Raw genomic sequence first — 13,243 nt, 5'->3', positions numbered from 1 at the left:
GGCGGCTATAGGTTTACGTTTGAGGTGCCCAAAGAAAAAGTACTTCAGTCCCTGGACCTTTCCCTCTACCTGGGTGACGCCCGTGTAACCATGTTTATTGGTCGTACTGCCCACGCTCCAAGAAAGTCATTCTAGACCTCGGCGCACTCAAAAGTTACCAAGAGTTGCATTGCTGTAATGTGTATGGGCTCGATATTAAAGAAGTCATGTCTACATACTATGGCAGCCAGCTTTCGGTATGCAAGAGGAGAGGCTAAGAAAAGCCGGCTATTTTTTCGTCAGCCCTATTGGCTGATGTGGCAAACGCTCTGGTGAAGAAGGCAGAAAGGTTTCAGTCCAACAAGACCAGTGTCGAGGAAAGAAATCCAGTAGAAATACCGTACCGGCGGAAGATGTCCCATAAATAAAAAAAAACAAAAAAAAAACAAAAAAACAAAACAAAAAAAGACGTCTCAAGCCGTTATGGGGTGAGAGTAATTTTTTGAGCACCAGACAAAAATGTGTCCAATTTGCCCTAGAGTGAATACGTATGCTGATGGTACCACAAAAAACCAGTGCACCAAGAAGCATGCAAACAAATTCCTTCCATACGCTTCGGGCGTTTCATATAACATGCGACGCCCGAAGTCCGAAGTGAAAAGAGCTACTTAGGCCAAACGGGTAGATGCCTCAATGACCGACTCCGGGAGCATGATTACTTTTTGAGGACCTACACTGGGCAGAAATCTTCCAATCCATTGCAGGAATGCACGTGCAGACCACTATTCGGCGACACCGACATCGTGGGATCAAAGACCAAATATTAAAGATCAAATATAAAAAAGAAAAAAATTGACTTGCCAGGTACTCGATTCCTTCTACATCCTCCGTGAGGACAAGAATTGTATTAGTGTAGAATCCGTAACACTGAAAAACGAGGAAAGAGAATTCCTTCAAAAAACAATACAGAGTCCACACGAGCCTGGATGAACGAGCCGCTCTCATTCACGGGGCTAGTGATAGATGCTCGAGTCCGCGGCGGATCATATGTTTTTGTTTTCTTTCTCTTTTTGTTTTCTTGTCAGTAAACGTAGTTGTGTTTAGCGCTCTTTTCTGTCCAGTCCTTCTCTCTACCTTGTGCTCGAAATACCTCAATATTCTGGGGAATTATTACGTACCTTTACGTCTGGGGCCCGGTACTCGAAGGGGGAACCCGACGCCCGCGTCCCACCGCGCCACCGACGGCTACCAGCAACGACGGTCGCCGCGCCGGGTTCGCCATGGCCATGCCAACAACGATGATCGCGGTATCCAACAGCGTTTACTGGAAAACAAGGGTCCCCAACGAGACACTCCGATCAAAGGAGTCGTGCACACAGAGGGCCCGCAGCGGCTGCCGACTTGAGAGCCTAAGGGGTATTGCGAGCGGAGTTATCGCCGGTGGGCCGAACTCACGCCGCTACCTGCCGTCCCAGGAGTTCGGGCCTGGGCTGTCGGCAGACGGACGTCCACTAGGATGAAGGGACGCCGGCTGTCAGAGCCAGGGGAAACGCTAACGTTGAGTCATCGTCGGTCGGACGAACTCACGCTGCGACTCAAGCCGTCGCCCGGAGCCCAATCCAGGACTCGTCGACCAGACGGTCGTGTGCTCGGAGGACAGGAGGCCCGACTGTCCCGCGCGATGTCGCTGGTCCCCCGAAAACGGGAGACGTGCGGAGGAGTGCGACAGGGTAGGCCAACCCGTGGCGAACTCTCCCCGACACGATACGGAGCGAAGAGGCTCGAAGCCAGATGACTCCAGCCGGAACGTCCGCGGCTTAAGCCTTCTCGGGGGAGGGAAACCAGTGACTCCCACAAACCTATAGGCCTCCTGCGCTGAAGCTTTGAACAAACTATAGCGCCCTCATTTTGGGTAGTACTAGCTCACCTTATTGAGCATAGCCCTACTTATGGTACGTTGGTCTAGCTTTTTCAATTCTATGTGGTGCTGAAGAGCGAAAAAACAACTTTGGACGCCAGAAATGGGCCAAACTCAACGTTGCAAGAGAATCGAAAGTGCCAAATTCATGACACCACCGCTAGGGCACGCGTCTCTTACCTCTAGGTGGTGACGTCACAACACCTGTGTCGCGACACTTTAATTTTTTTTTTCTTTTTGATGTCTACTTTGGAATGCGTGAAACGGCATCTCTTGGCTCACGCTCTCGGCGTCTTAGCTTTGACGGCGTTCGAATGTTTGTTCTGTCCTTGCATTTTCAACGTGATCTCACGCTCCGCACCAGAGCAGGCACGCTTCTGCATGCGTGACAGTTTGAGACGCTAAAGTTTGTACTACCCAAACAAGTACTCACAAGTCTTATTCGCAGCACCCCCTGGGCAGCGCAGGAGGCCCATAGAGTTTATATCACGGCCTAAGCTTAAAAGCAGAGGCATCTTCGCCGGTTTAATTATATATGCATGCTAAGGAAATAATAGCACTTCTCCTGTATACTTCTTTTCCTTGTCTTTTTTGCGCTATTTTATATGTCCATCTAAGTTGAACCAACTAGCCCAACAACGTACCCTGTTCAGAAATTAATGTGTTTTCCCTTAAGTCTTGAACAAAGTGAGAGAGCACGAAATGGTAAACCGTTTTCGTCGAAGGAAATTGATATGCTTAACTAATTTGATACAGCAAAGTAAAAAAAAAACAAAAACACTTATCTGTACGTTTATTTTGTTCGGCACGGTGCGTGACCCATATTTTTATTAGGGCTGGGCAATTGATTGATTAACCTTCCGATTAATCGATTAATGCTTTAATCGCGATCAATTTTTTTAACCAGTTAATCGGTTAAAATGAGGCGAACAAAAGTAAATAAATATACGTTTTTTTCCTTTCTCCTGCTGCCGTTCCCTCTAAAACGAACATACAAACTTGCTCCTTGTTCACCTCGTAGGTAACACCCAACAAACAAATCATTCGTCGTGAGTCACGCGGGATTGGAAGAAAAAAGCGAAAACAGAAGCAGAATGAAAGCAGGCTTTACGGAAGTCCGGTGACCTCGGTCATGAATTTGGACATTATAGCTACGCGCTCTTTTTGAGCACACGCAGCAGCTTTTTTTTTTTTTTTGAAGGCACGCAAGCATGTTGGCTTACGGGTTTGCAGCGACAAAGCTAGAGCTCTTCCGAAGGCTGCCTTGATCCCCATTGTGGGTTATGCTCCGTCCTTGCGGTCACTACAACGTGACCTCGCTCGTCTCTCCGCTCGTTCAGCGTGGTGCAAAGCCGGCCGTGGTCGTGGCTTGCTTCAGTATTCGACCCTGTGTTTTATTTGTGTGGTTGGAATTTCTCTCTCGGCGTCGCTTTTGCCTCTTGACGCAACGACCTTGGCGGACCTGCACTGCCCGTGGCAAAGTGCTTCCAGATGTTCCCCCGTTCTCTCGTCGTCTTTGACGAGTTGGCGCCGCGCGCAGCCGGATGGGCTCGTTTCCCTTTTCCCCGTTAAGAGGGGCCTTTCCTTCGCCGGGGATTTTCTGTTTGTTGAAAGCTTCAAGGACGTCGTGGAATTAGAGCGTGCGGGTAAAGTTACATGAACGACGAAGATGTTTCATCCTGTTTTTCTCCTTCATGTACTACTCCTATAACACCTTCAGGGACGTCCTCGACAGATCGACGCTCCCCAATTATCCCCGTCTCCCTTGCCCCCGTCTTTCCTCTTCCCTTCATGTCGCGCCGCAGTCACTTGTTTGAGAAGTATCTCATCACAACACCCTGCGCAGGCATGGACGAATACAGGAGTATGAAGGGCAACCTTTCAGGGAAATTCGGGTTTAAAGTAAACTCCGCGGGCGAAGTTTTTGACTTAAAGAAAGTTCACTGCCTCATCTGCAAAAAAGCTTTCGCATATAGCGGAAGTGTAAGCTCGCTTCAATACCATCTCAGAGCTAAGCACCCAAGCATCTCGCTGCAACAAGAATCATCTGCAAAAATGCAGACGACTATCGACGTTTTCTCTTCGAGGCCGGTTTCTCTGAAGAAAGAAGAAACTATTGCACAAGCCCTTACATCTTGGCTTGTTTCTTCTAGCCGGCCTCTCAACATTGTGGAAGATCACGGACTAGCGAAAGTTCTTCAGATTGCCTTGGATTCTCCGTCTTACCAGCCGCCGTCCCGTCGTGCAGTGAGTGCCAAGGTGGATGCCCTGTATACCTCGAGACGGGAGCGTCTTCAAGCAGAACTCTCGGCAGCCAGCTTCATCAGCTTAACAGCGGACTTCTGGACCTCCATCGCCAATGCGCCTACCTCGGGATAACGGCGCATTGGATCGACGACGACTGGATGCTTCGATCGGCAACATTGCAGGTGAGAAACGTACCTGAGCGCCATACAGCGGAACAATGTGCCAGTGAGGTATTGGAGACTGCTACAGATTGGGAATCGTTGAAAAGGTAAAAGCTGTCTGTACTGATAACGCCCGCAACATCTGTCTTGGGGTGGAGAGAGCAAACTATCAGAGTCTGAAGTGCGCAGCTCACACGCTTCAGCTGTGCGTCCACAAGGCGCTCAGCGTGACGGGTGTGGAGCGACTGCTAGCCGCCTGTCGTCGTACTGTGGGTCACTTTAAGCACAGTTCGAACAACCAGACCGTCCTTTCAAAACATGCCGCTGAACTCGGAGCACCTAAGAAGACGCTTCATCAGGACATCGCAACACGGTGGAACTGCACGTACATAATGATAACCAGCCTGCTTGAACTGAAGGAGCCTTTGCGCCGCTCCATGGAGGACAGCAGTACCATTAAATCGTCGATTCCCCACCTCACAGACTTCGATTGGGACATGTTGGAGCAGCTTCGGGAAGTTTTGAAGCCCCTGCTCGACATTACTGAGCTCCTTGGAGGGGACAAGCACGTTACTCGGTCTGTACTTATTCCAGCCTTAAAACTGCTAAAGAATAAAATGAAGACGAATGACTGTGACCCTGCCTTCATCTGCCGCTTCAAGGCCATGCTGGTGGACTCTATCGATGAGAGGCTTCGCGCGTGGCCGCAATACAACGACTATGAACTGTCAACGTGTCTCGATCCTCGTTTCAAGAGCCTCGCATGCATCGAAAAAGATCGCCGCGAACTTGTGTGGGAAAGGCTTTCCCAGCTAACACATGCGTCTTCGGACGATTCTACGGATCTAACGCCCAAGAAAAAAAGAAAATACGTTTTCTCGGAGGAAAATGAAGAACCCACCATCTCCTGCCAAGTGTCGCTTTATCGATCGATGGCCGAGGTGACGGACGATGAACTGGACCCACTACAGTGGTGGCGAGCTCAGGGCTCCCTGTTTCCTCAAATTGTGCCAATTGTGAAGAGTGTGATGTGTGTCCCAGTCACCTCAACGCCCTGCGAGCGTCTGTTCAGCGCAGCAGGGATGATCGTCAACAAACAAAGAAACTCGCTCCTGCCGGAAAATGTCAACAAACTTCTTTGCCTCCGCAGCTGGGGTTGTGATCTGTGAGTGCGTTACATCAACGTTTATTCTCAATTAAGTTTGTATATATGCGCCGTTTATCATACAATAAAACAAATTGTAAGGGCAAAATGTCTGCTTTTGCTTTTTACTAAAGTCAACCGATTAATCGATTAATTAATCGATTAAAGGGTAGCTATTAATCGGGTTAAAATTTTTAATCGACGCCCAGCCCTAATTTTTATACAAATTAAACTAGCAATGTGCTCGTCTAGTTTATCCTGGAAATAACTCACTGCATAGATGTATGTTAACAGCATCAGATCGCAGTTAAATCAGACCTAACTAAGCGTCACGCACCCAAAAAAAAGGACATAATTTCACGGCAAGCAGCAGCGTCAACATTACGTGTACTAGCTCGGAATAGCCCCGATCGGGGAAGCAACTAAATGTCTGCTGCCAAGAATTTTGTGAACAATAATAGTAAAGCGAATGGCAGACCTGACTTTCTCGTCATCTCATTGTGGCGCGAACATAAACAAGAAGGCAGCGAAGGCCAAGCAATGGGCGTTTGAAGTTCAAGTGTCGCGGATCGTTTGATCCCTAGAAGGACATCCAGCCGCGTGGCATAAGCGATGTCATCTTTCCCGTTTCACCATAAATTGGACGTTTAGAACAGTCCTTATCTTCTGACTTTGGCAGCGTTTTGAGTTTACTAGGGCTAAGGTCACTGGATCTGGGAGAGTAGCGCCATTGCCTTTCCGCCTGCTAGCCGAACACAAACAAATGCCAACACACAGACGACAAAACTTCTCAAAATGATTTGCTGTTCGGTCTGGGTTGCAATGGCGATTGCCATTATGGGCCTTTTAAATCTTGGAAGCTTCGAAAAGGCCGTTTCAAGCGGTCGCACCAAGACCGCTATTTAGCATCGTCGTACTGAAAACTTATCACTCATACTTATGTCCCCAGATCTTTTACAATTGTGTTTCTGGTCTTCCGTATTTCAAGACAGTAAATTTATTTTTCGATGCCTCCTAGTACTGAAGTTTCATGTAATGGCGTTACGAAGATGTGCGCCATCACATTGCGTAACACGAGGAAGTTTGTTCTCCCAAGTGGCTCTTCGTTGGAGCGGAGGTTTCTGTTGCGTTCAAATATATACCCACTGAGTTCGCCCGAATAAGTATGTGAGGAGGCGCGGTAGTATAGCAGGCCCTCACTCGCTTCTGCTTCCTTGTATTGTGAAGTGGACGTTAAGGGACGATTGGGGCCCACATCTGAAGAATCTAATTTCGGTGACACGAGAGGGTGTGGTTTAGAAACAAATAAATAATGCTCTACTTTTACCAAACCCTCGCAGGAATGAAACCAGCATTCATAATGCATGGCATACGATTCAGTCTACGCTACGACAACCTAGCTACTGCACTTGTAATTTCAAACAATTAGTATCAACCACGGCTTAAAATCACTTTCCTAATTCCCGAACAGCTCCTGGTGCAGGTTGTGTACTACCAATGTTCATTTCAGTCAGATGCTGATGGTGGCAGTGCACGCAGCATACGCTCTTCTCGCTATGTTTTTAGGGCCGATAAAGCACCTATTAGAATCTCCCTGGAGGTTGTGATTCTCGTCCTACCTATACACCGTATTTGGCGTCGCCATAATAGGGCTTATCACAACGCTTCTAGTTAGCAATCTTTGCTAACTAGAACCGGAAAGACGACTTTTGATCTTTAAATGGCACCGCTAAAGAATATCCTGGCAGAGTTGTGTTAAATGTAAGTAAAATTTGGTAGGTTTACTAAAAATGCACAACATACAAATCCAGAAGTGATACGGTGTTCCTCTATGTAGTGACATGTTAGCGAAAACGTGTAACAGCTGAAAATACAAATTTTTTAAGCTCTACGATAGAATATGTCTCGGATGCCGGTATGGCCAAATATAAAAAAGAATTGTCGTTCAGATCTCTTTCAAATAATAGATTTTTAGTTTTTATGTATACTCATGTGGGTTACATATATTCAATGAAGTTACGTACTTCAGTGAATAATTTAAGATTGCGAATGCATATCCACTTGCAGCGTTTGGAAACGTACTAACTCTGCCATTAGTGCATAAATTATTAGAACTAACTTTATCGTTGGTAGCGCTATGTCTCCTCGTAAAGAAACGTAGTAAAAATGCACTTGAGGTCTTCCCGTCACTAAAAGTGACTGCGCGAGCTTTGTTTCGAGATAATGCGACACAAAATTATCTAAGCCATCCTTTCTACGTACACATATAGCTGCGCATGTTTCATTGCAGTGACTGGGACCGTTGTGAAAATCACCGTAAAGAACTGCGTGACAAACCTGTATCGAGGCATGAATACCACAGAAGCCGCCATTACGTGAGTCTCGAGAGCCTTTCTAGTGCAGCTTGGATACAACTCCTAGTTGTATATTAATTTATATCTGAAGGCATGCAGTGGGGTATATTCAATCTCCTATTACATGCCCAAAGGCGGGCATTTATTACAGATTCATTAAAACGGGAACCTATCTTTAGTATTGTATAAAAACAGTGCTATTTTTATAATCCACTTTCTTTAGTTTGGCCCAATAAACTTTAAACAACTTTCAATGTATGACTTCCAATGTGAAGTAAAACAGGAAATACATATATGCAACAATATAGGTACTAATAAATTCCATAAATGAACACAAGAGGAACCCCAACTAGCTAGATCACTTAAACGTTTATTGAATCATCGGAAACGAATTCCCAGACGCAACAATTGTGGGGCCACGAGGAATTCTGGTGCATTTTCCCAAGCTGAGGTTCCAATAAAATCAACAATTTCTTTTGCATTTGCGAGGAAACTTAACATACTCATTAGTCTTGAGTGAGCGAAACTTTGAAATACTGTATGAGATAAAGCACAAAAGTGTTACAAGCGCAAACTGCACCGCTAGAAACAAAAATATAATAACCGCTACATGTCAATCTAAACCACTAATTCAGGTACCCTCCCAACTCAGAAGCCGAAGTCTATATACTTCCGTTTTCGTGTACTTTCTCCCTTTTCGTTCCAAATAGTTACGCGTCCAATCGATACTCTCTATTTATATTTGAATAATTTTCTAATTTTTCAGAGTTGCACTGGGCACAATCGCTATATTAATTGTGATCAGCACCGCCACCGACCTGTACATTTCTCGCAAGGATACACCCCGTCTAAGTAGTAAGTAATTTTCTGTTCACAGGTACTTCCGTTATTGACGAAGTCTGGCTGCTGGTCTCGCCTGTGTTTAGTATGGAAAAGCTATCGGCTAAATTGGGCATGGAATCACAGTGTCGTAATATAGTGATGCCACAGTGTCCCGTGACATCATGTCACATGTGGTCACATTTTTCTGGCTATACTTAACGGGAATATTTGTTCTCTTCTCTAAATTTACCGGCACCTTTGAGTCACGTAAAGTCATTGGGCCACGTGCGTCACAGTTTCACGTTATGTCATGACATCACGTAAGGTACCAGTGGCACGTTTCCAACATTCTCTAAATTTAGTTGCGCATGAGTCTGTTCAATTAAAACACTGCAGCGTAGCAGTGTAACTGTACACAGCAGTGTGCTGCGCAAAGGCGGTCGTCCCAGCTCGTTAGCAAGGCGCGGCAAGGAACAGGGATTGTTTTTATTTATTTTTTTCACTTTCTCAGGTAATATAAGACTGGGTAATATATGGCATTTATAAGCGACTTTCATACGGCTGCTTCGATTTTTTATTGTAGCTGTGCTGATGAAATCCCTAACGTCATTCTCCATCATCAAAAACACGAAGCTCATTTTGGCCGTGAACAAGAACAAGAGCTCGGAGACGTATCAGTACCGATTCATTCACGGCATTAAGTTTCTCAGCATGGTCTGGATAGTCCTTGGCCATTCGTACGGGATCGTCACCGACAATATGTGTAAGTGTTTTGAAAAATTTGTGTTTTGAGCGGGGAGTAGTATGGCACTGACACCGTCATTGATCGAAACCGCCGCCAAGGTTCGTCGGCTTTGGCGGTAATTTCGGGGCCTTCTCCGAACATTCGATTTCGGAGAATGTATTTTTGGTTACCTCTCTCCCTCTCCCACACCTAACTTAATAAAAAAAATTCAAAATTCAAGGGTTTTCTGCTTTGTCAAATGAAAATAACAAAAGCGCAATTTACAGAGGGAAGTAGAGCTACCATTTTTTCAATGTCAAAACTTGAGAATACAAACACTGGTATGTTTACGAATTATTCGTTGAGTCAGTTGTATTCACATTTTATAAAAGAATACACTCTGATATATATTAGAGAGTTTATTTAATTTATCACTAATAAAATTAAAAGAATGCGAGCATAGAACGCATAAAAAAATTCTTCAAAAATTTTTTAGAAGTTACCAGTGGTAAACAAATATCATTTAAAAATCATACATTTGTTTCCTAATATTAACTAAACGCGTACTAATTCAAAATAATTTGAATAAAGTGGACATTCCTTTGGCGAGTTTGAAGAGAAACGCGCAGAACAAAATATGATGTTTGTGTTTGAATGAGCGTATAAAATATATGCTTTTTACTGACGGCTACGTTAACTAAAGTTGCATTCGATAAAATATTACTAAATTAGAAGTTTTCTTTTATATATGCAAATTGTCTTGGAATTGATAAGATATATGGAGCTTTATACTAACGGTCTCTTTTGCTGGAGGATATATGCCGCTTTGGAGAAGCTTATTAAATGTTTATTCAGGTTAACATCAATCCACTGACCAATTCAAATTATTGTGATACTAGATAGTATTTTCAAAACAATCAGCACATTCTCAAGGAAACTGATGTAGTACAAAACAATTTAAAATGTTCTTTTTTTTTTTACATATATCATATTATTTTACGTTTGGAAGGATGAAGCCAGCGTTGTGTAATGTTTTTATTGTCTTTTGTTTTCACTGTCCTGCATTTTTGTTTTTTGCATTGCATTTCAATATTTAACTTTATTTGTGATATAAACAGCATGCTAATTTGTTTCACAGCACGAATGGTTAACGCCCTTCATTACTTTGAGCACTGGTACACATTAATCGTGACGGCAGGATATCTGGGGGTGGATATCTTTTTCTTCTTCAGGTGAGCCATCGTTTCCTTACATATCGTTAGTCGAACTGATGATTCGGTGGGCAGGCGGCCCGTTTATTCATTTCCACATGGTAAGAATTCGTTTCGTGATACAAACAAATTCGTTTTCCTCATAGTAATCAAAATATAAAGTCAGGTGAAGCGAGTTGATCGAATGGGATATATGTTACAAAGCTAGCGAAAGACAAACACTTTGGCGGTACCTAGTTTGAAAGGTATTGTCTACTGGCGACTTAGTAACGTCTATGCCATTTTGTTAGTACGGCTCATTCGTCTAATTATTCTCACTATTTTCTTGTCCAGACCCCGCAAGGTAAAAGAGATGGCCAGTAACCTATTTCAATTAATATGTATCTCTATCCCCCAATATTTATCTGTGATTTCGTGTCAACCGGTCGCGCAAAGTGAAGATATTATAGTCTTAGTTTTTTTTTACTAATCTAACCATTACTTCAATAGTCCTAAACGAGAGTCAGTTCCATAAGTAAGAAAATAGGCACTACAGGAAAAACAAAAGAAAATATTATTTTATTTTTCACCTGCAGCTTTGGCACGCCCTCTTGTTCAGGACTTCATATTAAAATTATCCAAATTCCGGTTCGCCTCAAGGGCGAACCGGAATTCCGAAATTATTCGTAGACAGGTCGAGATGAAGCAAAAATATATTTTAAAAAATTATGAAATTTAAATTATGCACATTTATAAATGTTCCATCTGATTAAAAAACTAAGGTGGATGTTCCCATCACAAGCCCGTCATACATTTCCAGAACGTGGTGCTTTTAATCGTTTAAAATTTACCTTGCAGGAGAATTAGAACCTGCGCCACAGGACTCCACGCCGATATATCCCTAACATGCTAGAAACATACAGTGCAAAACATTCAAATATTGTTCGAGTCAGAAGTATTGTAGACTTGAACTGAAGTGAGTAAAACAAAATAATTAGTTTTAAATCGTCTTCTTATGTTTCTTATAATTTCTTGGTTTCATGAACTCGCACCTAAGCAATTTACTACACAATGGTATGTCTTTGGTATAGTTGACTATGTTGTGTTTGTCATCATTTAAAGTGTTTGTCGTCTTTTTTAGCGCTTTTATCATGCATATTGTTTTTAGTAACAGACAACTTGTTTTATTTCGTCGGGAACTATTGATTTCCCCTTTTCGCACATTTTGTAATGAATAATCTACAACAAAGCAAGCCACCTAAATAATTTCTCGAAGTACAAAGCGTTATTTTTTCCCCTGTTTTTCTTTTTTTTTTTTTTTTACTTTTAGCATTGGTGAACAAGTGCTCACTGAATCAATTCAGGGACATATAATGGAGCTTGTTGATTGTGATTATTTTTCGTTGTGTTTCTCTTTTTAGTGGGTTTCTGCTTTATTACACACTTAACAAGCAGACACGAAACAGGATGTTTGTGGCCATAGTCGCTGTGTTCTCCAGATTCCTCAGGTGAGATTTTAAATGGAGATGGAAATGAACTAAGCTCGAGCTAACGTCAATTAGTACCTTTAAATACAAATACGGTAAGTATTTTTCCCTCGAGTGTGCTTAGTCCGTAACGTTGCATTACTTGCCTAGCTATTTTATTTCCTAATTGATTTTATTTCATATGTTAAGTACAGCGCATTTTAACCCACCCCGTCTGTTACTTCATTTCGTTATGAGTGGCGCATAACTACATAAAACTATATATTAGTCAATTCAATTTATCACAACCGTGGCATTCCTAATAAGTGTGTTGTATTTTTTTAAATTGAGTGACAAGCATTTACATATATCGTGTAAGAATAAGAACATCATAAGTTCTTTAAATATACGTTTCATTTAAGCAAAGAATGTATTTGAAAGCATAAAAAAATGGCTGTGAGCCGTAAAGATTTCTTTGATAAATACCTAAGAAGTTTCGACAACGCAGGTAACAACATAAATCAGTGTCAAGCCGGAACCGAACCGTTATTTTTATGCGAACCGAAACCGAACCGAACCAAAATCTTTGCCGCCATCGTGAAAGTGATTCAGAATTGGACTAGAAAAAAAAAATATATCGGCAACCAGTCTAAAGCAGTTCACGGTAACTATTTTTTTTTTTTACTAATACAAACTGAGTATTTGAAAATAAAATATTAGAAACTGTACTTCTATGTTCTGATCAAGTCGTCATATACCGAATTGCAATGTATCCGAAGTTGTGGGTTTTCGTGGCGCTTTTGTATTGGCACTACGATTAATCATGTGTCATCACGTGACACGTTGTCGCTAGACGTCACGGTGTCAAGATATGCTGTCAAATAATATCACGTCATGAGGCCCCGCGACGCCACGTGACACGACCATGTCACTCACTGCGTCAAATGGATTCAAAGTGAAGTAGTCACTAGATTCATTAGCGTTGTTGACACCGTTACGCCACATGATAACAAGACCCATGATTGCATGTGTCCTGCCTCTAGCATGCAAGACGCATGATCACACCGCCAGTCACGTGACACCGTGACGTACCCGATTGTCATGAGCCCTAATCGAGTCCTAGGCTTCATGACAATCAGCACCGCCAAATATTTGGGTAATGGCTAGTGTTCAATTAAAAACTAGAATAGCCAAACTCTCACAATGTCTGAAGCTCAGCCCGTGCTCTATGCTTGGCC

General features: G+C 43.1%; 2 protein-coding genes across 2 annotated transcripts in view; both read left to right on the top strand.

Moving 5' to 3' along the window:
- Window positions 1–13,243, top strand: part of LOC8026703 (nose resistant to fluoxetine protein 6) — a 94,974-nt gene that overhangs the window by 66,745 nt on the left and 14,986 nt on the right. The window contains exons 4-8 of the mRNA XM_029985489.3: window positions 7,740–7,824; window positions 8,570–8,658; window positions 9,209–9,388; window positions 10,488–10,581; window positions 11,961–12,047. Of these exons, the coding sequence (XP_029841349.3) occupies window positions 7,740–7,824; window positions 8,570–8,658; window positions 9,209–9,388; window positions 10,488–10,581; window positions 11,961–12,047 (535 nt within the window). The remainder of the gene's footprint in view (window positions 1–7,739; window positions 7,825–8,569; window positions 8,659–9,208; window positions 9,389–10,487; window positions 10,582–11,960; window positions 12,048–13,243) is intronic.
- On the top strand, window positions 4,743–5,543 carry LOC115326938 (zinc finger BED domain-containing protein 4-like). Its single transcript, XM_029987858.2, has one exon. It carries the CDS (start codon window positions 4,743–4,745, stop codon window positions 5,472–5,474), a length of 732 nt encoding a protein of 243 aa, XP_029843718.2. The 3' UTR covers window positions 5,475–5,543.

This window comes from Ixodes scapularis, unplaced genomic scaffold (genome assembly GCF_016920785.2).
Source record: "Ixodes scapularis isolate PalLabHiFi unplaced genomic scaffold, ASM1692078v2 PGA_scaffold3__209_contigs__length_174095766, whole genome shotgun sequence".
NCBI classification, from domain to species: domain Eukaryota; kingdom Metazoa; phylum Arthropoda; class Arachnida; order Ixodida; family Ixodidae; genus Ixodes; species Ixodes scapularis.
This window is presented reverse-complemented; position numbering and strand designations above follow the sequence as displayed.

Bases quoted from the DNA above. Each gene is read 5' to 3' on its own strand.
- LOC115326938 (XM_029987858.2), top strand. From the start codon at position 4,743: ATGGAGGACAGCAGTACCATTAAATCGTCGATTCCCCACCTCACAGAC.